We start from the raw sequence: 25,199 nt of genomic DNA, 5'->3' as shown, positions 1-25,199 counted from the left end.
AGATGATAAGACCCAGCTAGACATACACATCCTTTACGTGTTCCGCTTTGGTTTCTTAATCAGTTGAGAATGCTTCCTTCCTACAAACATCTCAAGGTATGCGCCTCTTAAGGTTTACTTTGATGCAAGTCCCCTGTATGTTCAAATGGTCTTACTCTCTAGTAATTCGTTTAAAACTTCAGCCTCAATTTTTTTAAAAAAACCCAAACACCTTAAATACTATTAGTCAATAAATTGTGGCATCAGCTTTCAGTTTATCAGATTTGTGTTTATTGGCTGAAATTCATTCTTTCATTTAATTTGCAAAAGCAGATATACCGGAATGTCCCGTTCTGCAATGTGAATGTTAGTAGCACTGGTTGTAAAATGGGGCCTTTGTTGAAATGAAAGGAAGTTTTGAGAAGTTACCTGCTAAATTAAATTTGATTGATTCAAATTAGGCACAGTGAGGAGATTGTAACATTTGTGGCATTTACAGTACTAGGATGTCTGGCATCAGGTGGGCAGGGCTTTCATGTTGTGCTCTAGAATCCGGACTTTGGCCACCTCATGGGAAGAGAAGAATCCTTGGAAAAGACTCTGATGTTGGGAAAGATTGAGGGCACTAGGAGAAGGGGACTACAGAGGACGAGATGGTTGGACAGTGTTCTCGAAGCTACGAACATGAGTTTGACCAAACTGCGGGAGGCAGTGCAAGACAGGAGTGCCTGCCGTGCTGTGGTCCATGGGGTCACGAAGAGTCGGACACGACTAAACAACAACAACAAGAAGAATCCGGACAGGCCAACTGTCATTCTTGCCTCATGATGCTGTTTAGTTTCTCTCAGACAGTATGTTATTATGTTACAATTTTCTTTATTATTAAAGCTTTGTTTGACATATAGTTCTTGAATTGAACAAATTGCTAAAAGAAAAGAAACTCTGCTGTAGAATGGTGGACTATCCTAAACTGGGTGGGGGGGATATTCCTAGTCTCGCCAGCATGCCCCTCCCAGAGTGTCACTGAGGCTAGCTGTGGCTGGCTCTCCAGTGACATGGCGGATTGGGTGCCTTGCAGGTCCTGCACTGCCTGAAAAAGCAGTGCAAGGCTGGCATCCGCCTACCGCCTCCCCTCAGAGGGCGCCTGGGAGGGATGCAGCAGCTCGGGCGCAAGTCCCACGCTTCTTTGCGGGCAACATAGGAGGCACACAGCTCCAGCAGCACACAATCCTGAGGCCTGTGAACCACGCAGTGTCTCTGAGGAAGGCATCAGGGTGGCACCTTTCTCCATCATAATGGCTGTGCTAAGTTCCATCTGTGCCACTTGCCTTTTGGGGTTTTTTTGCCCTCCATTACCTACATGAAGGACTGGTGCAGCCAGGGACTGGAAAGCGGAGGCATGAAATTCTTTAGAAGATGAGAGGAACCTACTTGTCTTCCTATCTACTCAGGGGCATAGCATGGGGGGCATTGCCCTGGGCAGTTTTTTCTGGGGTGTGTGTGCATCAAGGCTGGCATCCACCCGCTGCCTCCCCCTCAGCTGCCTCCAGGTGGAGGGTGCCTAGGAGGGACGTAGTGGCTCGGTCACGCCCCCCCCCGCATGCTGCTTTTGCCGCCAGTGCGGGGGCGTGCGGGGGACCTGAGCCACTGCGTCCCTCCACCCTTCTGCTGGAGGCCAGCTGAGGGGGAGGTGGCAGGCAGATGCGGCCACTAGGGCTCTCTATGCCACTGCCTTAGTTGCCCAGGGCATCTTCTACTCCAGAAGATCAACCAATGGGAGTTCTAGAGAACCCTGGGCTGGTGAACTCACAAAGGGGGCCATGCATGGACAGGGAAATTCCAGAATGCCTTCAGTTGGCTTTGGAGTCAAAGGCCACCTAGCTGAGTTCATGGCTGCTCCAAGTAATACAATATGCTGCTGAGCTGGCTGATCCTGAGGGTCCCGTGAGCCACCACAACTGTATCCAGAGAATGTCAGCGAGTTATTTGAAACGGGAGGGGTATTAACCTGTCTTCCTATCCACCTACCTACCCATCCCATTTACAGTATCTTCCTCCCTTCCTCCAGAGAGTTAAGGCGGCAAACGTACTTCTCCTCCTCCCCATCTTATCCCCACAACAGCCTTGTGAGGTAGGTAAGGCTGAGTGACCGGCCCCCTCCTCTTTTTCATTGTTAAAAACGGTGACCAGGCGGATTTTTAGAATTTGGCAAAGCATCCAGTTGTTGGTTTGGTTTTGTCACTGTCGGCAACGAACTCTCACAAGGTTTGGGCACGCAGGGCATCGCTGCTGCGGCTTGGGGTGGCGCCTTTTCTTCCTCTTCTTTCTCAGCTGCTTTATTCTGGGACTAAGAAGGATCCTAGCAAAAGAGGGAGGGGGTCCCGCAAAAGGCAGCTCAGGTCATCGTGGAGAGTTAGCCATCTGGTTTCCTGAATCCAGGCGTCGAAATCCGACACGCGGGTGAGGCGGGTATTGTACCCCAGGGCGGCGACAAAGCTGGCAATGCCGTGGGCCTCCCATTTCCTCCGTCGGCAGCCTTGCAGTTCAGGGGGACGCCGGTCACCTTGCAGCCGGCGCGAATGTCCCCTCGACAAAGATCATGCTCTGCCACCGGCACAGATCAGTTATTCTGGTCTGTTGGCCGCGACACCCGGAGCAGGAGGAGGGCAGAGGCAGCGGGAGCCGCCGGGGTGGCTGCTGCTGTGGCGGCGGCGGCGGCGACATCCTTTGCCCGCTCGCCCTAGCTTTGCCTCACTCAGCGCCGGGGCTAGTCTGGGACAAGGACCCGCCAGGCCTCCTTTCCCTCGCCCTGACAGGACGCGGCGAGCGGGGCAGAGGGCGGCCAAAAGGTATACCGCGCCCGCTAACAGCAGGAAAGTGACGGTTGCTGAGCGGAGGGAGGGGCAGCGTTCCGAGCGCGGCTTTGAATTCAAAAGTCAATTCAAAGCGGCGCGAGGGCGGGCCTGCTCTTCCCTTGCCCTTGGGACTCCGCCTCCCCCGGTAACTCCGCCTCTTGATTCGTGACCAAGCGTGGCGTAGTGTTGGGTTAGCGAGCGCATGCGCGCATTGCAGAAGGCAAATTCCCCACAATGGGTGGTGCAGTCGCGGCCGCGTGGAAGTTCCATAAGTCGTGGTGTAATAAACATACGGTTCTCACCCCCTGCTCCAAAATACTGTACAAATCAAATCCCCTAGAAATTTTATTGGTTATGTTTTTACTTTTGATGATTATTGCCCTATCAACTATTGCTTTCCTGTGAGGGTCATTTAATCTAGAAGATGGCAAGACACAGGTAGAAATACACGTCCTTAACTTGTTCCTACCGGTATTTGATTTCTTAATTAGTCCAGAATGCTTCCTTCCTACTTAGCCACCCACCTCATAAGGTAGGCAAAAAAATGATCAAAATTATAGATGGGGCCTATGGAGGCAGAGATAATGGGTGGCTTAAGCTAGTATATATCCAAGATAGCTTTGGTTTATGGTTCTTAATCTAAACAACTCCTCTGAAAGAAAAGGAGAGGAAGGAAATGTTTATCTTCATCATTAATCTAGCCTTGTCTGTGTCTGTAACAAGAAGTCCTCAATGGGGTGGTGAGACTGAACTCAAGCATCTTCAAGAAACCGAAGGGGGGTGGAATTAAGTGCTACGCATATTATATATTTAGGCTGAGAACGTCACTCCCCCATTCTGAAAGAGCGTTCAAGTTTGTTTTTTCTTACTTCCAAACTCAAAACTCAAAAAAGAGCTGATGTTGACTTTACAACAACTCTTCTCCCCCCCCAAAAAACAGGCGGTATAGTCCTTTTTAGGCCCACAGTCAGGTCACCTTTCAAACCGATCTTGTAAAGAAAAAGAGACAAATGCTCCACTGTGAATTAAATCTGGACCAAGACCTACAGTATCGATGGCTGGGGGTGGTGGTGTTTAAAACCCAGGAATCCAGGCAAGTGGCCCTCCTCTATCCTTTTCCTATCTCTCGTGGCTACAAAGCCTCCCCGGCGGGGCGATCCTCCTCCTCCTCCTTTGGGCTGGAGCATATCACGTGACGAGGAAAAGAAAGAAAGAGGCGTGGTCTGCGTAGCAGCTCCGAGCCCGGACCTGGGAGGAAGCGACCTCCGCGCGTTTCATATGGCCGGGGCCGGTTTCGCTGCTGAGCTGCGGCTGCGGCTTGCGGCGCTCAAAGGAAGGCTGCAGCGCTCGAGCCAAAGCGAAGAAGCCTTCGAGGGTAAGAGCGGGGTGGTTAAAACTGCGAAAACCGCTGCGGGGTAGAAGCGCTTCCTGTTTGCATTGAACCTCCCCCTCTCCCCTTTAGCTTAACTGGGCGGTCCTTGGTTTTAGGGTTTGTTTTTTCTTAATTAAAAGCCTCCCATTTCTTGGGGGTTTTTTCGCCGGCGGCGGCTTTTTTAAGGCATGTGCCCATGGCTGTGCAACCAGAAGCATGGCCTTCTCCCCAGCTTAGAGGTCTAGGTCTGCATAGGATCGCAAATCTAAGGACGTAGGAAACTGCCTGATCCACACCATGGGCGCATATGGTTTGTTGCTGCCAACACTGGCTGGCAGCGGCTCTCTGATGGATTCAGTCGAAGGCACCTTGCCAGCCCTACCTGGATGAGCCTGAGGTCTTGGCATGCAAAGGAGGTGCTCTGCCGCTGAGAGCAGATGCCCTTATACTGGATTTGTAAAGGGTTTCTAATTCATTATCTGTGTTGTGAGGGTTTGGGGTGGGGGGTGGGGTTCTGTATCACACTTGAGCCCCATCTAATTTCTTGGGGGTCATGGATCCAGAAAGGGTTAAAAAATCTAATGGATTGTTGTACTAGTCAGGCAAGTGTTTTGTGGCACCTTTGTAGCTCAGTATGAGACAGTTCCTTCGGAGCCCCATGTTGGGGAAAGAGATTCCTGCATTGCAGGAGGTTGGATTAGATGACCCATGTGGTCCCTTCTCACTGTATGATTTTACCTGAACCCTACACAACTCTGGGTCACATGAAAACTTTTGCACCCATGTGGTGCAGGAGCTTTTGCATGAGCCGCTAATGTTTTACAGGTTCTGAATACTTTGAGATCTCAATGATGTTTGTGGGGAAATAGTGTTTTATGTGGATTGTGTTTTGATGAGGTCTTTATCTCTTTTCATCAATAGATCCCTTCTTAATGCAAGCTTCTGCTACACTGGAAAACTTGACGGACCTTTGTAACCAACCTGGAGAAAATGGCACACTTTCTAAACTCTTGCAACTTTATACGCAGGTACTGTGCAGTGATGAATTTTCAGCTTTTTAGGCTGCAATTTCGAGCATGCTTGGACAATAGGATTCATAGTATGTGAACTATAATATGGTTCGTACGGGCGAATAAGAGAATTTCCCAGTGAAAGAGTCATTATGAAATAAATGCTTTGTTTGTGGTTTAACTGGAATGGGGTTCAAATTAATAGCACTGTGAATACATGTTAGATTTGTATGTTTAACTTTAAAGGAACAGACAGTGCAGTCCATGAACTAGTTTATGGGCATGGTATAAACATTATTATTTTTATTTACCCTATCTTGTATGTATAAACTGAGGTGCTGTTGTCAAATTTCAGTGACACAAATAAAAAACTAGCTTAATGGTGATTAAGAGGAGCTTATGTTTGTGATTCCATTGACTTATTAAATTGGCTTAAATGCAGTTTTCTGCCTTGATCTTTCTGTGGCTTAAACTGTAGAGTAGTTATATATTTTAGTTACTGTTACTGTTTCTGTTTCATTTTTTAATTTTATTTTAAAGAAATTAAGAGGGTTTGATACGGTCAGTGCTTTTTTTCTAGGGGGACGCATACCCCTAAACATTTTGTGAATCTTTGCACTTTTGTCCATTTACTGTATTTATTTTTCCCAATTTGAACTATAAAATGGTGATTTTCTTGAGTCAAAAAGAGAGTACCCCTAAACATTTTTTATAGAAAAAAAGCACTGGGTATGGTTATATAACCATAACATGATAACTTCTGACTTTCACTGTTCTTAGATTTGCTAAGACTGCTTGCCCCAGATATAAGTGAAATGACTTAAGACAGTGGTTGATAAACACAGCAATACTTGCTAGCACAAATTCTTGCCAGCGTAGAGCAGGCACATAGGAAACTGCCTTATCAGGCTTTTATTGATAAAGTCAAGTTTTGCCCACTCTGATTGGCAGCAACATTGCAAGGTCTTTCTTACCACCTAGAACCTAATTCCTTTTTAACTGGAAATGCCAAAGATTGAAGCTGGGACCTTCTGCTTGTAAAACATGTCTTATACCACTGAAGTTGAGCCCTTCCAGAACAGCCTTAAAACTGAGGTGCTGAGCTGATTCATTGCATCAGTATATTTGTCAAGGCACAGAATAGCAGACCTATTATGTTAATATCCACCGCAGGATGTTTAATTTTCAAATTCTGAGGTTACAGTATGTATTGGTGACCTGGAAGTGTTGAAGGTAAATGTGGTCTTGCAGTGATCAGTGATGCATGTCCCCCCCCCCCCCCAATTTATATATTCTAACATGCTATCCTGATCTTGGGAAAGGGATTCCAGGATACAGCAACGAAAATACTTGTACAGTGGTGCCTCACTAGACGAATTTAATTCATTCCACGGGTCTATTCTTATAACGAAAAATTTGTCTAGCGAATCCCATAGGACTGCATTGAATTTTTTTTTTAAAAAAATTTGCCCATAGGAACGCATTAATTGAATTTCAATGCATTCCTATGGGAAACCACGATTCGCTAGACGAATTTTTCGTAAAACGAATTTGTCTAGCGAGGCAACCTCCGCTAGAAAAATCCTTTCTTTAAGCGAAAATTTTGTCTTACGGGGCGTTTGTTAAGCGAGGCACCACTGTACAGGTTGAATCCAGCCCAATGCTGGCATTAGCAAATCCATCCTTTGCACTGTGGTTTGTAAACTTCTGGTTTAGAAATCCTTGCAGCCTGATCAGGAGAGGAATGGGGAAGTGTAGAAGAGACTTGCTTTAAATCCCCTTCCTAGAAAGTTGCCTTAACTTAGTACTACTCAGAGCTTACTTTGACAAGGTGAACAGTCAACTAGGAAGGACAGAACAGGTTGCAGACCTTGGTGCTGATATTCTTCCACCTTTTTAAAGGCCATCCTAGATATCACATATTTTGAGGAGAACCAGCTTGTCGATGAGGACTTTCCAGAGGAGTCCTCTTTGCAGAAAGTTGAGGATCTAATCAACGCACTTTCAGAGCCAGAGATCTTGATCGATGAAAGTGGCACATCTCAAGAAGTGAGTACTGTTAGTCTCATTTGCTTATATTTCTTTAAATTTCTTGTAACACACAAAATAACCTCTAAGCCCTCTTACCTTCGGTATCTCTGCTCAGATTGTATTCCCATTTTCTTTGTTTTAAATTTTTCAGCCTGTAACATTCAGTGGTATTGTCAGCGATAAGTACTAACTTGACACCTGATGGTTGTGTTGAACTGTGTTAACTTTTATTTTGGGAAATTCACTGTTGTCAGGCCTCAAGCCAGAATTTTTGTGTTGGTGGTGGGGTCCCTAAGATGTGTGAGGATAATGCAATACAGTGGCCTGCATCTAAATAAAGGCAACATAACATAATTTAAAGTTATTGGGTGCTATTTAACTAAGTTTTATTCCGAGTAATTTCCTGCTGAAATTAATGGAACTCGCCTGGTTGTGTTCATGAATTTCAGTGGCTCTACTCTGAGTAAAACTTAGTTAAATACCACCCACTGAGTTGCTTTAAGATTGAATTTTAATAAAAGAAAAAGAAATTATATATTTAAAATAAGCACATATTGCTCATCATTTTACCTCAGTGCATTTCTACTCATTAGCTAGATTACTGGAAGGCAGTGTGACACAAATCCTATGCATATTCCATGCAGAAGAAAGTTTCACTGTAGTAAGATTTGCTCAAGGGTACATTGGATTGCACCCATTCTGATAGGACCCTGCCTGCTTGTTTTGTTTTATTTTGCCACAGTAAAAGGCCAATGACCTTTTCTCTCTTTAAATGAAAACTAAATTCAGGAACAGGGTCTCAAATATCCATGAAGGAGAGAGATGTCACTTCACACTGATACGCCCTCGAGTTCTGGCCTAACCTCCCATCTGTTGAATAGGGCAGCAGGAGTTGAAGGGATGTGGAACTGGCATTCCTCCAGATGTGGTTTGATTATAATTCCCATCAGCCCCAGCTGGTATGGACAATGGGTAGAGATAATGGGAGCTGTAGTTCTGCTACATCTGGACAGGCGCAGATTTCTCATCTTTGACCTAGGGAAGCTGCTGCAGGAAGGCCGATGCAAAAGTAACTCCTGAAGATTAATTAGATGAGATGTGAGTTCCTTCGTTAGTGGAAAGGGTGTGATCTCAAGCAACTGCTTCTCTTTAAATGTTATTTATGAAACTAATATTTGTGGATAAGCCAGGGAATGACACTTATACTTTGCAAAAAGAACAAACAATTTAAAAAAAAGTTTGGTGTGTTACCTGCTTCCAATAGCGTGAGTGAAATGTGTGCAGCTGCTTTTAAGGCAGTACAGTGGTACCTCTGGTTACGAACTTAATTCGTCCCAGAGGTCTGTTCTTAACATGAAACTGTTCTTAACCTGAGGTACCACTTTAGCTAATGGGGCCTCCTGCTGCCGCCGCACGATTTCTGTTCTCACCCTGAGGTAAAGTTCTTAACCCAAGGTACTACTTCCGGGTTAGCGGAGTCTGTAACCCAAAGTGTTTGTAACCCAAGGTGTTTGTAACCCGAGGTACCACTGTAATTGAATATGATGGAGATAATGCAATGAGGGAAGCCCAGGGGGGAAATAAATTGAGACAGGCTTTGCGTGTGGAAGAGTTTTAGTTGTGCACCCAGTCAGCTCTGTTCAATATATGTAGTTCTACAAACAGTTGGGTTTCCTGTGTCTTGTAAATCTGAATCCCTGAGAGTGTGGATACAGCATACAAATCTGATTTGTTTCATGCGGTTGGGAGACGTTCATATTAAAAGATATGAAACACTATTTTTTTAAACTCAAAACTCATTCCACCAACTCTTTCCCAAATATGCTATGTTTGCCCTTTTTATTCAAGGTTTAGGCATCTTAATCAATGTGGATATCAGATTTATTTATTCATTTCCAGCCACTCGCAGTGCTTGGTGTAGAATTGCTGGAATGCCTTTACTGGAGGAGAGGAGCCTTACTCTACATGTTTTGCCACACGGTGAAAGGAAGGAAGGAGAGGTTGATGAATAAGACCGATTTGTTTAAAAAGGTAAACCCCTTTCTGCTGAAGAAGTTGTTGTTGGAACCCGTCTGTTTGGAGACAACGGTAGAGAGAGCAGGGTTTTGCCTTCAGTCTTGCCCAGCAGAGTGGCAGGACTGCGGATACAGCCGTGGCTACAACACTCCATCACGCTTTGTTGCTGCCCTGCCGGGGTTAGGATTGCTGTGTTAGTTGACGTCATGCAACTAACTTGGTAAATAAAGCCCAGTATGTTTGGGATTGCATAGATCCTGCCAGTCTTCGTCCAGATTTAATTTACAATTCAATGTTTGTCTCTTTTCCTTAGTATACAAGAGAGGTTTGAAAGGTTACCTGACTGTAGGTAAAGGAATGTACCTCAGTGGTAGACCCCGTATTTTGCATTCAGAAGGTCCAGGTTCAATCTTTGCCATTGACAGGAGTCTTGCCCAGCCCTGAGACACCAAACAGCTACTGCCAATCAGTGTAGATAATACTGAGCTGTAAAGTCCAGTCGCCTGGCTCAGTATTAAAGCAACAGCTTGTGTTTGCCTTCTTTAGGAGTTGTGTAAATTAAGCGGTTCTTTTGCACCCGACGGCTGTCATGCTATGACTGAGTCCTGTTTGTCATATATTTATTACTGTTTTTTTCAGCTTTGTGACTAGAAGAAGGGGGAGGGGACATTCTTTCAGAATGAGGAAATGGAAGTTTGAGACTAAATACATAAAATGCAGTGCTTATATTTTCTCCTTCAGTTTCTTACCAAAGGAATACAGTACTTGGTGAAGATGCTTGAGTTCAGATGTTCCGATCACCCCATTGAGGACTTTGTGTTTCAAGACACAGACACGGCTAGATTAATACATGAAGGTAAATGTTCCGTATGGTGCTTTTTTGGTCTCCTTTTCTTTTAGAGGAGTTGTTTAAAAGAACCACAAATCAAAGACAATCTTACACCCACACTTGAGCCCAGGTCAGGCACAATGCTAAACCATGGCTTTATTGTTCCATGCATGGGCCGCTGGCTTGCACACTCCCCTTTCCACAAGGACTACATTGGTATCCCAGTTGGAATAAGCCATCTGTGACCAGCATCTTGGGAACTTTATGCTGCACACTACAGAACCTGTGAAGAGGGACAGAATAATTCAACTAAATGCTGACTTTTGTTTTATGTGTGTGTGTGTGTGTGTGCGCGCGCGCACACACACACACACACAAAATTACCTTTGGTGCAGTTTTAGGGATTTCTCTTGTATGTTTGTCACTCACAAATTGCAGCCTTGTCATTTGCGAAATGTAGCTATTAGATCAGACATCCCCAGACTTCGGCCCTCCAGATGTTTTGGACTACAATTCCCATCATCCCTGACCACTGGTCCTCTTAGCTAGGAATCATGGGAGTTGTAGGCCAAAACATCTGGAGGGCCGCAGTTTGGGGATGCCTGTATTAGATGGAAGTTGTAGCTATTCAGAAACACAGCTCGCCTTCAGCTGCTTCTCTTCCCTACCTTTGGCAGGCATATTTAGCGACACCCACCTGCTGGCTATGATGTACTGCGGGGAAATGTGCTACTGGGGACTGAAGTACTGCAGAGAAGTCAAGGAACGAAGTCGAAGCGTAGAGGCAGGATCGAGCAGGGAGCAACCCGGAAGCTCACAGAGCGAAGTTCTGGACTATCGAGAGATGGGAGAGAAAGTGCTCTTGAAATACATAACTGTGTGCGAAGGACCGTTGAGGCTGCATGACTGGGATACCAAAAATGCAAAGCTCATACTGGACTATTTCAAGCAGTTTTCTGCCTAATTGACTTGAAGGCCACTGAAAAATGGGGGGGGGAGAGGCCATTATTTTTCCTTTTAGAGGCTACATTCCCTTGCAAATAATCAATTGGGGACCACATGACACGGGTGGTTAGAGCACTGCTTTTTCCCCCCTCTCCCCACAAATTACTTTTCCCCCTTCCCCCAAATCTTCACTTAACCACGGTTGGCCTTGGAAGTTCTGAAGCGATAGGAATGTTTGTTGGGTTAGGTGCCAAGGATGCTCACGCCACCACCTTCGCTTCCCCTATTCCCAGTATCTTGTCTGACTCATTCTCCTTGCAGCAGCTTCCGCTTTTGCTGGAGAGAATTGAGAGTCAAGAAAACCACCAGGGATCTTGGAGGCCTGACCGCAAAGAATGGCAACTAGAGCTTCCCAACTCTCCTTCTCCCAGCAGCCATCGCTTTTGCTGAGTGGAATGAGGGAGGGACTGGGAAGCAGGTAGCTGGCTTGCAGCAGAGGAGATGGGGGGAGTTGCAGAGGAGGGGGTTGGGACCTAGGTGGAGGCACCCAAGGCCAGGTAGAAAGGTGCTATGGGCTGGGGTTGGCAGAGACGCTGGCAGCTCCTTGTCCCTGATTTAAGCGGATGGTGTGCTTTCCCAGAACAAAACTGGGGCAACCTTGTATAGCTCCTTGCAAATCTGAAGGTATAATTTGTGCCTATAAACAAATACACAACATTTCAGAGTATATCTTGACTTAATTTCTGTAGTTTACGAAACTGCCATACAAGTTACTTTACAGTAATCCTTCTGAAGCTACTCCAGTTGCCAACAGAGTATAGGTCTCCAGGTAGAGTTTCAGGTAAACCTAAGTTGTTGGCATCCATCTAGAGACAATGGAGTGCGCCGGGGCGGGGAGTGAAGTCATACTGCTGTGTTAGCAGCACCAAAGAAAAATGTTCTGGTTAAAATCCACATAATTTAGTTTTGCTTGGTACATAAAACGTGTGAAATTGCGTAGAAATAACTAAAAATGATTACCAAGTAGCTGCAGTTACATTATATATTATTATTATTGCTATTATTATTATTTTACCCATACCTAAGACTTTGGAGGAAACCTAGTTTGGCATCAGTCCCATGCACAGAGATAAGCAGCACACAAGGATGCGTAATAAAAATTAGATGTCATTTCCATGTTTGCAGGAGTTCTAGGGTTGCTACCATGTCTGGAGCTACTTTGATGTTGCTGAATTTCTGCTCCCCAGCAGAGAAGAAAAGTGAAAACTGCAGCAATGTCTCAGTAAAGTGCTCTGTTTCTGGGTTGTCTGCCTTTTCTAGAATATTTCATTCTCCCAGCCACTCAGCATCATGTGGCCACTGAACGCGCTCAGTCCTTGCTGGGCTGCTCTGGCAATGTTTTGTTCTTTGACAACCCTTTTTGCATTTTGCTGCCTGTTCATACTTTCCCTCTTCTACGTGGATTAGGTGGAAGAGAACCGAATAAGCTTCCCACCTTGGAACTGTTGCATGCCGCAGGGGAGGGCTAACAAATATATGCTTGTATCCTACATAAGGTTTATAAAGGGCCTAATTGGCACGACTTTGGTATGACAGCAGGGCGGACAGCTCCTTGAAAATCACTGTTCTCTCCGTGCAACATTTAAGGCTTTTTAAAAACAGTTGGTGTGCAATGGAAGCTTCTTTTTATTTATTTTTTAAGTTTGTATAAATAAAAATGTATCATTGCAAAAGAAAATCCAACACAATAACATTTCAATAAATGAAAAACAACATAAGGTTGTACATTGTCATTGTACTTACCGTATTATTCCAGTATATCAGGAATACTCCTTTCTCCATAAATTTAGTGGGTCAGTTTGCATTCTCCTATAGTAGGTTGATATAGCCATTGTTACAACAGACAAGACCTTTTTGAGTGATTCAAAAATAATAGGAGGTAAGCTCCAGTTTTTTTATTTTTTGCAATTGTAATTTTTGTAGTCATAATTAGGTCAGGTACCATTTCTGTATCATTTTGAAACAATGTTCAAAGCCAAGTCTGCTGGTTCTTTTTTAAGATTGAGAGCTGCATAGGGTGGTGGGGCTGAGGAACAGAGCTGATGGGAGGCAAAAAATGGAAGGGGAAAAAGCTGGGGGGATGGGATGGGGTGTTTGAAAACAGATGGGAGATAATGAATGGAATGGATTTGTGGAAGTGCTGGTGACTCCTGCCATGTCAATAGAATACTGCAGAGTTTGAAGGGAGGACAAGGGTGATCCAGTCCAACCCCCTCTGCCCAAAGTGGAGCTTGAAACCACATTTCTTACAACTTTAAGCCAATGGTTTGGGCCCTACCCTTTAGAGCAGCAGAAAACAAGCTTGCCGCTTGTCCACTGTAGCCAACCAGCGGGTGTTACTGACTACAACTCACATCATCCCTGACCACTATTCATGCGTACTTTGGAGCGTATTTTTATTGCATTTTTATTTCGCTTTTGCGATGCTCGCGCGCTAATACAAGAGACTATGTGGCGCTGGCCACGAATCCGGAGCAGCAGCTCACAGTTGCCAGCGGGACTGCGGGGGAGGCGGCCGGAATGCCTTCCACGCCTCCAGAACAAACTGGAGGCAGAATCCCGGTGGGAGGCGCGGCTTCTTCTTCAGACTTCCCCTTCTTACTTGCGCGCAAGTAGCAGCCGCAGAGAGCCACAGCGCGCTTCGTCTTTGCGCGAACGCCGCTTTCCTCCTACTGAGACCCACCTCCTGGTGGAATCCGGGCTCCGACGCCAAAGGGCGCAGGATTCAAGCTGCTGTAGTGCCGTGGATGCTGAACCGCAGCTAAGTAAGAAGCAGCTAAGTAAGAGACGGGGAGAGTCGCCGGTGCGCCCCGGAGCGATGGCGCAGGGCGGCGGGGACTGGAAGCGCTTGGAGACGCTCCTGCGAGACAGCCTCCGCGTCCTGCGCAGTAAGTGGGGGCAGCAGCAGCAGCAGCAGCCGGGGAGGCTCCCGGAGAGCGACGATCGCGCTGGGGAAGAGGAGGAGGAGAAGCAGACAATGACGACACCCAACGCCTTGGAGGCCCTGCCGGTAAGCGCGCCTCCCCCGAGTCCGCCTGGCGCATCCCAGCGAGGCGAAGGGCCACCGCTTCCAGCAGTGTTGACAAAAGTTCCCCGTTGGAACTTCCTGTTCGCTCGGCTTCCCATTGGTCCCTTCACGGCTCCGCCCCTTTGACGCTACGCAGTTGCACTTTCCAATTTTTATTTTATTTTAATATTATAATAGATCTGTAGTGCTAAATGTTTAGGTTTAGTGACTATTAGGATTTAAGTAAAAAATTCTGTGTTACAACTGGGATATGTTATAAGACAGACTCCGTATGTATTAGAAAGGGAGATATGCAAAGAGGTGGAGGTGTAAAGACTGGATCTTGAGAATGTCATCTCATTGGATGTATTGGAATCTGTGGATTTATGAGCACCAGCAATTAGCATGTAAAGTGTAAACCTGGGTAAATGTCCTAAATGTGTACCAGTCTTTAATCCCAGTCAATCTACAGGTGCTGATGAAGTCAGGGGAACCCCTTTGTTCATAGCTGCCAAGTTATCCCCTTTTTAAAGGGATTTTCCCTTATGCTGAATAGGCTTCCTCGCGAGAAAAGGGAAAACTTGGCACCTATGTTTGTTACACTCCAAAAGGGTCTTGTTTCCCCCATACCCACAGCCTTGGATTGCAGCAAACATCTTCTGTGGGTTTTCCTCTGCCTTTCCAGACTGCATCTTTTTCCTCTAGGACGGTGCTCCCAAACGCAGGCTTTTGTCCTTATCTGAGAGCTGGGGGAGGGCCCCACCCATTTGGCATCTTGCATAGTGACCTTTGCTCTCTTAATGACCAATCACCCAGGTGATTACCTGGCTTGGTGTGCTTTTCACACTTGCTGGATCCAAGGATTAAATGTCTGGCACCCTGTTTAGCACCCCTAGCTTTGATTAAATTGTAATACTTGCTGGATCCAGTGATTAAAGAGGTCTGGCTGTTATGAGACATTATTAGGTAGACCAGGGACTTATTTGTCTATAATTATTATGCCATTATTATTTTTATTTGGAGGTCCATTGCTGGGCAAATTCACACCATACATTTAAAGCTTATGACTTCCCCCAAAGAATCCTGGGAACTCTTGTTTGTTCAGGGTACTGGGAGTTATAGCTCTGTTAGGGGGAAACTACCATTCCCAAGATTCTTTCAGGGACTTTGTGGGTTCTATATACATGGTGTAGATCTGCCTGGTTCTGATACCGCTGGCATATATTTTGCAGTAAATCTTGTTTTAAAAATATGCATTCTTACATATATGTAAAGGGGAAATTTTGTCAGGAGCTGCTGTTAAGTTTTTATGTTTCCTAAATGATTTCTGTATAAATATTTAAATTTTATTTTCCAGATAGATGTGAAGTTATACATCATGTCCTTCCTCACACCCAAAGATCTGAGTAATTTGGGAAGCACCAATCGCTACTGGAGTCTAACAATCCAGGATCCCTTGCTATGGCGTTATTTTCTCATCCACGATCTTCCTTCCTGTCATTCTGTTGATTGGAAGTCAGTCCCTGATGCAAACATATTTAATAAATCCGTTTTTGAGCTGCATAATAGTGCCTCATGTGACTACATGGCTGCGTAAGTATGCTCTAAAATTCCATACAGGTAACATACATTTTATAGGCATATGAAGGATTGTGCTGAATGCCTCCGAATATATATTATTTTTAAACAAAAAAGGAAAAGGATTTATGATAGCATACATTAATGGGCCACTCTTCAGTAATAAGTAAATTAAAGGTACAATTTCATGCTAAAGCCTCTTTTTGTAAACATTATTTAACTCATGGCATCAATTATATGCTTGCCCATTAATATATCATTAAATTCTGTTGGGCTCTCTGAGTTCTCAGCACTGAGCATTTTCTTGTGTTCTTTGTGGGGCCCTTCAATGCATGCTGAGACTTGCCTTACTTCTCCTAAGATTTGGCAATCAGTTTTCATTATTATGGGGTGGGTTGTTGCGGAAACTACAATTAATCCAGAATGCGGCAGCTAGACTGGTGACTGGGAGCGGCCGCCGAGACCACGTAACACCAGTCTTGAAAGACCTACGTTGGCTCCCAGGACATTTCCAAGCACAATTCAAAGTGTTGGTGCTGACCTTTAAAGCCCTAAACGGCCTTGGGCCAATATACCTGAAAGAGCGTCTCCACCTCCATCATTCAGCCCTGACTCTCAGGTCCAGTGCCGAGGGCCTTCTGGCAGTTCCCTCACTGGGAGAAACCAAGTTACAGGGAACCAGGCAGAGGGCCTTCTCAGTAGTGGCACCCGCCTTGTGGAACGCCCTCCCACCAGATGTCAAAGAGAAAAACAACTACCAGATTTTTAGAAGACATCTGAAGGCAACCCTGTTTAGGGAAGCTTTTAAAGTTTAATAGATTATTGTATTTTGGTGTTCTGTCAAAGCTGCCCAGAGTGGCTGGGAAACCCAGCCAGATGGGCGGGGTATAAATAATTTATTATTATTATTATTATTATTATTATTATTATTATTATTAATTTTTACACAGGTACAAGAAGTGTTACTCCAGGCGTAAAAGATGTCCAAAAGCCAGCCGGCCCTATTACGGACCCGTCACTTCCTTTCTCCAGTCCCTGACCACGCAGGCAGAGCCTCGCTTTGCAATGTTTGGGCCGGGCTTGGAAAACCTGGACGACTCTTTGGTGCACAGAATGATGGCGAGCCCACATATTTTGCCGCTGGCCGGTAGACCTTCTAGACAAATGCACGGTAACATAGTTTTCTTTTCTTTTAAGCAAGCAAACGAAAATGACCATGGTGAACATTTGAAGCCTTCTTCAAGAAGGGGGATGTTTGTTGACCCTGCTACAGAATGTAGTTCAACTGGAGACGTGTGTGTGTGTGTGTGTGTGTGTGTGTTATGCAGCCTGCCCCTGTAGACACCAAGCTACCCTTTGAATATATTTTCCCATCACCAGTATTGATGTAAGATTCAGCTGATGGCCCAGTGGATTGTCTTGCTGTCTCAGGGAGCGGCATGTCTTGGGCTGGCCTGACGGAGGTTCCAGGTATTGTGTCCTGCCACTGACCTATTGTCCCTCCTAAAGCATGCTGGCCAGGTTGGTGCTTCTGTGAATTAATGGAGGACTAATATTTGACAGGACCAAGCCGTGGCTTTTTGCTGCCTAAAGTAGAAATATCAACAACCTCAGATATGCTGATGACACAACCTTGATGGCGGAAAGTGAGGAGGAATTAAAGAACCTTTTAATGAGGGTGAAAGAGGAGAGCGCAAAATATGGTCTGAAGCTCAGCATCAAAAAAACCAAGATCATGGCCACTGGTCCCATCACCTCCTGGCAAATAGAAGGGGAAGAAATGGAGGCAGTGAGAGATTTTACTTTCTTGAGTTCTATGATCACTGCAGATGGTGACAGCAGTCACGAAATTAAAAGACGCCTGCTTCTTGGGAGAAAAGCAATGACAAACCTAGACAGCATCTTAAAAAGCAGAGACATCACCTTGCCGACAAAGGTCCGTATAGTTAAAGCTATGGTTTTCCCAGTAGTGTTGTATGGAAGTGAGAGCTGGACCATAAAGAAGGCTGATGGCCGAAGAATTGATGCTTTTGAATTATGGTGTTGGAGGAGACTCTTAAGAGTCCCGGGGACTGCAAGAAGATCAAACCTATCCATTCTGAAGGAAATCAGCCCTGAGTGCTCACTGGAAGGACAGATCGTGAAGCTGAGGCTCCAATACTTTGGCCACCTCGTGAGAAGAGAAGACTCCCTGGAAAAGACCCTGATGTTGGGAAAGATGGAGGGCACTAGGAGAAGGGGATGACAGAGGATGAGATGGTTGGACAGTGTTCTTGAAGCTACGAACATGAGTTTGACCAAACTGCGGGAGGCAGTGGAAGACAGGAGTGCCTGGCGTGCTCTGGTCCATGGGGTCATGAAGAGTCGGACACGACTAAACGACTAAACAACAACAACAAAGTAGAGGATCAAGTTGGCCTATTTGTCCACACGCCCAAAGCCAGGGTTGGTCAAGTTATTTCAGCACCTGAATTAGAAAATTTACCTAAGCCCTTCTGTCCCTCCCTGGAGCAGAGCCTAAATAATTAATTGCACAATTTAAAAACAAAACAAAAAAACCCAGTCTGTTGTCCATGACACTTAAAACAGCAGCTGCTTCAGTTTGCCTAATATCAGTGCCAATCTATTATATCTGGGGAATTTCCAGTTCATGCTTTCAAATGACACACTAGGCTGCCTCTGAGGGAACCCGGCAGAGGGCCTTCTTTGTAATGGAATGCCCTCCCTTCAGATGGCAAGGAAATAAATAACTATACAACTTTTAGAATACATCTGAAGGCAGCCTTTTAATGTTTTTGTTTTAATGTTTAATGTTTGATATTTTATTATGCTTTTTTACTTATTGGAAGCTGCCTGCCCAGAGTGCCTGGGGCAACCCAGTTAGATGAATCATAGAATCATAGAGTTTGGAAGAGACCACAAGGGCCATCCAGTCCAACCCCCTGCCAAGCAGGAAACACCATCAAAGCATTCTTGACATATGGCTGTCAAGCCTCTGCTTAAAGACCTCCAAAGAAGGAGACTCCACCACACTTCTTGGCAGCAAATTCCACTGTCGAACAGCTCTTACTGTCAGGAAGTTCTTCCTAATGTTTAGGTGGAATCTTCTTTCTTGTAGTTTGAATCCATTGCTCCGTGTCCGCTTCTCTGGAGCAGCAGAAAACAACCTTTCACCCTTCTCTAATATACATGGCTATCATATCACCCCTTAACCTTCTCTTCTCCAGGCTAAACATACCCAGCTCCCTAAACCATTCCTCATAAGGCATTGTTTCCAGGCCTTTGACCATTTTGGTTGCCCTCCTCTGGACACGTTCCAGCTTGTCAGTATCCTTCTTGAACTGTGGTGCCCAGAACTGGACACAGTACTGCAGGTGAGGTCTGACCAGAGCAGAATACAGTGGTACTATTACTTCCCTCGATCTAGACACTATACTCCTATTGATGCAGCCCAGAATTGCATTGGCTTTTTTAGCTGCTGCATCACACTGTTGACTCATGTCAAGTTTGTGGTCTACCAGGACTCCTAGATCCTTTTCACATGTACTGCTCTCAAGCCAGGTGTCTCCTATCCTGTATTTCTGCCTTTCATTTTTTTTGCCCAAGTGTAGTACTTTACATTTCTCCTTGTTAAAATTCATCTTGTTTGCTTTGGCCCAGTTGTCTAATCTGTTAAGGTCATTCTGAAGTGTGATTCTGTCCTCTGGGGTATTAGCCACCCCTCCCAATTTGGTGTCATCTGCAGACTTGCTCAGGATGCCCTCAAGATGGACAGGATTCAAATAATAAAAATATTAATATTAATATTAATAATAATAATAATGATCTTCTGAAAACCTACCAGATTTGAACATGTCTCAAATTCTTCACCTTTCATTTCTTCTTTCTTTGTTTCAAACAGGAATAGGCTCAGGAGTCACATTTCGTTTGAATGGTCAGAAATTCGTCATTCTGATATTGTATACAAAAACCAGGTAAGCTGTTATCCGGGGTGCTCCTTTTTTGCTTGCTTCCTTTTTTCTTCTCGAGTAACGGTATTCCAATGGGGATAGGATTGTCCCAAAAGAAGAAAATTCTAGATTCCATCATCATGTAGATTCACACAGGAATTTTCAAACACCAATTGGATTGTCTCAAGAGGAGAGCAAGCCCATTTCAAGAAGTACTCATTCTGTGCAAGTTTCTTCCAAGGAAACCTTTGGCCACAATCTGGGACATGGCCTCATTTGCTCTGTTCACTCAGCAGGAATGTGGGAACTTGGATCTCCAAGAGCCAGAGTAGACCTGTGAATTGTTCGTCTGCTTGTACAGCTTGGCCTAGATGTGTACAAAAGACTACACTCTTCTTTCTTAAGGCACTAGTCCAGGCATCCCCAAACTTCGGCCCTCCAGATGTTTTGGACTACAATTCCCACAATCCCTGACCACTGGTCCTGTTAGCTAGGGATCATGGTAGTTGTAGGCCAAAACATCTGGAGGGCCACAGTTTGGGGATGCCTGCACTAGTCCTTAACAACTTCAACTCTGCATAGTTTCTCCCTGCCTGCCTGCCTGCCTGCCTGCCTGCCTGCCTGCCTGCCTGCCTGCACAGTTTCTGAAGAAACTGGTTTCTCTCCTCTCTTTCCAGCAAGGAAAGGCTCAGAGCGAAGGAAGAGGACACTGATCCTGTCAACAAGATGTTCTCTGCGGAGTCCAGTGTTGATGGGAAAACGCATTACAATCTGACTGAGCACGTTAAAAACATGTGCAGACAAATCGATGGGTTCATCTACGCTGCAGATGCCGAGGCAGATAAAAGTAAGGAGCTTTGCGGTATGCGGGTCAAAAAGGAATAATTATGTGGCTATACCACCCAATCTGTTGGGTGATCTGTTGTATCCTGTATGGTTTGTTGTGTGTATATGCTTTGTACCAATGAAAACCTTTACAAACTAAATAAATGTAAGAGCTTCTGAATGATGCCAGCATAGCTTTTAGGGTACAGCTGGCAGAGGGTGGCAAATCCTTTATCTCCCTCACTCTCTTTTTGCAGGACAAAACCGTCAACTTGAATTTGACTGGCTGGCAGCAATGCTTGACCCAGCCCTTGGCCCTACAGATAGGCCTCTGCTTGTCCTGTCCTGCGTTTCCTGTGCTGAGATTGAGAGGATTCCTTGTGTTTACATGGCGCATCAGCTGCAGCTGAACCTGCTTGGCCCGCAGCCATGGATGGTAGCATTTTTTTCCCTTGTTTGTTTTGTTTAAGTATCTGCCCCAGCCTGCATTCCACTTTCGGAATTGTGAAACAGATTGACAATGGATTCTGGAAGCGCTATTATTCCACTTGGTGTAATTGAGGCTCTCAGTTATATGGGAGTAAAGGTAAAGGGACCCCTGACCATTAGGTCCAGTCGTGACCGACTCTGGGGTTGCGGCGCTCATCTCGCGTTATTGGCCGAGGGAGCCGGCGTACAGAGCAGCACACGGAAACACCGTTTACCTTCCCGCTGTAGCGGTCCCTATTTATCTACTTGCACTTTGACGTGCTTTTGAACTGCTACGTTGGCAGGAGCTGGGACCGAGCAATGGGAGCTCACCCCGTCGCGGGGATTCGAACCGCCGACCTTCTGATCGGCAAGCCCTAGGCTCTGTGGTTTAACCCAGGAGTAATCCCTGTTAAACCCAATGTGACTGACTTCTGAGTAGATCTGTATAGAATTTAACCGTAGGTTACAGAACTGCCTGTACTGTACCAAGATGGCTCCCCCCCCTCTTTTTACAAAGGATTACAGTCATATATTGGATTCTGAACACCCTGGAACTCGGATGTTTTGGCTCCCAAACGCCGCAAACCCAGAAGGGAGTGTTCTGGTTTACGAACGTTCTTTTGAAACCCGAACGTCCGATAGGGCTTCCGCAGCTTCTGATTGGCTGCAGGAGCTTCCTGCAGCCAATCAGAAGCTATGCTTTGTTTTCCAAATGTTTTGGAAGTCTAACAGACTTCCGGAACGGATTCCATTTGACTTCCAAGGTACGGCTGTATGTCTATAGCAGCCTGCAGGCCAGACTTAACCCACAAGGGCATTTTCCCTGCACTGTGCTCACCTGCCCACATCTGATGTCATATGTGATAATCAGGTGTGGGACAGGCAGAGATGCAGCTGCCGATTGGCAGCCTTAAGATGCATCATGAGTTGTGCATTGCCAAGGGAAAGCAGGCTTTAGCTGGTGACTGGTGGAGCCAATGCCGGCCAGATAAACAGTGTAAAACGGTTCACCCCACAGGAAATTCGCTCACAGAGGCAATGCCTGCAGAAAGCAGGCTTTAAGCTCCATGCTGATCAAGCTGAAACCTCAAGCACCTTAGCTTTGCGTAAGATACTGACATTTGCTTCTTTCTTGGCTTTTACAGGTTCAGGATACTGAAGTTTCCACGTTGGATGGACTGGTAGATGGAATTCAGTGGCTACTGGAACAAACCGAATGTAAAAATGCCCAGTGAATCAGGCATGTTTACAAATGCCAGTGTGGTTTAAAAGAAAAAGAAAACAAATGTCTTATTTACAAGCAAGACTTGAGGCGGGCACAATTTCTCCCTAATTTGGAATGAGCTGAGAAGAGGTTTTTGTGCCTAACATGGACCAACACTGCCCTTAAGCCTGTTGCTATTTAAAATGCCGACTGGATAATACAGAAAAGGGAGGGGTTATACCTCAAGGGGGGGCACTGGCATAGCGGAGGCGCTCCTCTTATGCTAGTGCCCCTCCCCATTGGCAGACTTAACCAAAAGTAAATCTCCTCTGAGAGGTGCCAGGCTGCTGCCATTTAAATTTCCCACATTGGCTGCAATGTAACATTGCTCCGGAGCAGCACCGGAGATTTACGGTGGTAGGCACTCAGTCCTGAGCACCAGATTTATTTATTTAAAAAGTAAGGGGGGGGGCAGGGACTGGCAGCTGCCCAAAGATGCCACGTGGTGATGCCAAACTTGCTGGATTCTAGTTGTTTTAGGCTGTTTATGGTGCAGGTTGGAATGTCAAGGTTTTAATCAGGTAATTCTGGACCATAATGCACATGTTTAGTGGAATCTCTGCAACAGTACAATAGATGGGTAACTGGTGGAGACCTCTTGGAGTGGAGAATATGAATGACCATTTTATCAAGTGCACATAAGAGAAAAGTTTGCCATGTGCCCCCACCCAAGTTTATTGTTAATGCCCAACATGTTTCCGAAAATGATTTTCCTTCTTCAGTGGTCAAACCCATACAAAATCTTTCTTTCTTTCTTTCTTTTGCTCTCTCTCTCTCTCATTGTATGTCTCAGAAAACCACTTAAAACATCACAACAAAGAAACTTGCTCTGGTCAAATTCCCTGGGAACAACCAATCAAACCTTACCTCTTGTTCTCTAACTCGCACAAAAACCAAACACAATGACTTGAAATGTAATGCAATGCCTTTCTGAACCCAGTTCTACTGGAAACTACAAATATTGCTTTCTCAGAAGGAAAAAGGTGAAAAGTGAAAGTGGACAAATAAAATGATATCACAGCACTTTCTGTTTACTCTTTTTGTTGGAACATTGCAGGAAGAAAAAAAATACTATGGAGGTTTTTCCTTTGGCCATATGAGGTTGAATGCCCTACTAAATGTCCGCTTATACAGAGGGGGTATTTTGAAGGTCATTGAGTTTGGCCGACTATAGAAAAGGTTTTCTTTTTAGAAACACATTCAGTCGCATACGCATTACTGCATGCCCACTTGCGGCAAGGAGAATTTCACCATGTCTTTGGGTGGATAAAGTTCTTCATGTGTGTCTACTGTTTCTCACAGTGATGCGTGTTTACTGTGAGAATCTGCCAGTTGGTAAATGAAAAACAGAACAAGGGAGGCGTGGCACCGGATACAATAAAACAAAGGAGAAAAACTCAAAATACTCCTCCAAAAGTTAGCTGTAGTTAATACATACTGCCTCCAGCAGTGGAGGAAGAGCATCGCCATCATGGCTAGCAGTGATCAATAGCCTTATCCTCCATGCATTTGTCTAAACCAGGGTTTCCCAAACTTAGGTCTTCAGCTGTTTATTTAGACTATGTCAGGAGTTTGGGCAGGAGTCGGGCTTTGGGGCCTGTAGTGCTTTGCAGGACTGGGGCCTGCCTCAGCTTGTGCTGGAGAAGCAAGGAGTGGCCACCCAGGTGAGGCCACTTGATACCTCACTGCACCTAGTGGCAGGAGCTGGGAGGGATAAAAGCCCAGCATTTCCCTTCAGCTCTTGGCCACAGCAACGCTATCCCTGCCTGGTTGCATCTGGCCTCTTGATCCTTGCTCCTTGGACCCTTGCCTTGCCGACGCCTTGATCCTCGACTCTTGGACCCTTGCCTTGCCGACGCCTTGATCCTCGACCTTTGGACCTTTGCTTTGCCGACGCCTTGCTCCTTGGACCCTTGCCTTGCCTTCGCCTTGCTCCTAGACCCTTGGACCTTCGCCTTGCCAACGCCTTGCTCCTCAACCCCCCAGACCTTCGCCTCCGCCCGGCTCCTTGACCCTGCAACTGCCTGCTGCTGGACTCCCAGCCCTGCACCTGTTCCTGCTTCTACACCACCATCTTGCCTCTGGTCCTGACGTCCTCAGCCAGGGCTTCAACCGCCCGTCGACCGGACCGTGACAGACTACAACTCCCAGCATCCCTATCTAGCAGGACCAGTGGTTGGGGGTGATGGGAATTGTAGTCCCAAAATAGCAGGAGACTCAAGTTTGGGAAACCTTGGTCTTAACCGTTTTTTAAAGACATGCTGTTCATTACTACCTCTTGTGGAAGCGAATTCTACAGTTCTAACTATGCATTGCATCAATTCTGTATCCAGGGCAGCTGTTTATCAGCTCCATCTGGTACGCAAGCTGAGACCCTACCTGCCCGCAGACTGTCTCACCAGAGTGGTGCATGCTCTAGTTATCTCTCGCTTGGACTACTGCAATACGCTCTATGTGGGGCTATCTTTGAAGGTGACCCGGAAACTACAACTAATCCAGAATGTGGCAGCTAGACTGGTAACTGGGAGCAGCCGCCGAGACCACATAACACCGGTCTTGAAAGACCTGCATTGGCTCCCAGTACGTTTCCGAGCACAATTCAAAGTGTTGGTGCTGACCTCTAAAGCCCTAAACGGCCTCAGTCCAGTATACCTGAAGGAGCGTCTCCACCTCCATCACTCTGCCCTGACACTGAGGTCCAGTGTCGAGGGCCTTCTGGCGGTTCCCTCGCTGTGAGAAGCCAAGTTACAGGGAACCAAGCAGAGGGCCTTCTCGGTAGTGGCACCCTCCCACCAGATGTCAAAAAAACAACTATCAGACTTTTAGAGGACATCTGAAGGCAGCCCTGTTTAGGGAGGCTTTTAATGTTTAATAGATTATTTTATTTTATTTTTCTGTTGGAAGCCACCCAGAGTGGCTGGGGAAACCCAGCCAGATGGGCGGGGTATAAATAATTTTTTATTATTATAAGTGCTTTCTTTTGTCCTAAATGTGCCTGCATTCAGCT

At 45.8% G+C, this 25,199-nt stretch overlaps 2 protein-coding genes across 2 annotated transcripts; both read left to right on the top strand.

Moving 5' to 3' along the window:
* Window positions 1-4,045: 4,045 nt before the first annotated feature.
* On the top strand, window positions 4,046-12,993 carry RIMOC1 (RAB7A interacting MON1-CCZ1 complex subunit 1). Its single transcript, XM_035100718.2, has 6 exons — window positions 4,046-4,209; window positions 5,128-5,234; window positions 7,119-7,265; window positions 9,147-9,278; window positions 10,005-10,119; window positions 10,770-12,993. Exons 1-6 carry the CDS (start codon window positions 4,113-4,115, stop codon window positions 11,054-11,056), a joined length of 885 nt encoding a protein of 294 aa, XP_034956609.1. The 5' UTR covers window positions 4,046-4,112; the 3' UTR covers window positions 11,057-12,993.
* A 456-nt stretch (window positions 12,994-13,449) lies between these two features.
* On the top strand, window positions 13,450-23,973 carry LOC118077220 (F-box only protein 4). Its single transcript, XM_035100719.2, has 7 exons — window positions 13,450-14,107; window positions 15,462-15,697; window positions 16,633-16,853; window positions 19,584-19,656; window positions 20,310-20,479; window positions 20,715-20,893; window positions 22,074-23,973. The coding sequence occupies exons 1-7, from the start codon at window positions 13,472-13,474 to the stop codon at window positions 22,161-22,163; spliced, it is 1,605 nt and encodes a 534-aa protein (XP_034956610.2). The 5' UTR covers window positions 13,450-13,471; the 3' UTR covers window positions 22,164-23,973.
* Window positions 23,974-25,199: the final 1,226 nt, after the last annotated feature.

The sequence above is a fragment of the Zootoca vivipara genome, chromosome 11 (assembly GCF_963506605.1).
Source record: "Zootoca vivipara chromosome 11, rZooViv1.1, whole genome shotgun sequence".
NCBI lineage: Eukaryota > Metazoa > Chordata > Lepidosauria > Squamata > Lacertidae > Zootoca > Zootoca vivipara.
The sequence above is the reverse complement of the archived record's forward strand: the minus strand, read 5'-3'. Positions and strand labels throughout refer to the sequence as shown.

Coding starts and splice junctions, on each gene's coding strand:
- LOC118077220 (XM_035100719.2), top strand. CDS start 13,472: ATGCGTACTTTGGAGCGTATTTTTATTGCATTTTTATTTCGCTTTTGC. Junction 19,657..20,309: donor ATATTGTATACAAAAACCAG/GTAAGCTGTTAT, acceptor CTCTCTTTCCAG/CAAGGAAAGGCTCAGAGCGA. Junction 20,894..22,073: donor TTGGCCCGCAGCCATGGATG/GTAGCATTTTTT, acceptor TGGCTTTTACAG/GTTCAGGATACTGAAGTTTC.
- RIMOC1 (XM_035100718.2), top strand. CDS start 4,113: ATGGCCGGGGCCGGTTTCGCTGCTGAGCTGCGGCTGCGGCTTGCGGCG. Junction 7,266..9,146: donor AAAGTGGCACATCTCAAGAA/GTGAGTACTGTT, acceptor ATTCATTTCCAG/CCACTCGCAGTGCTTGGTGT. Junction 10,120..10,769: donor GGCTAGATTAATACATGAAG/GTAAATGTTCCG, acceptor TACCTTTGGCAG/GCATATTTAGCGACACCCAC.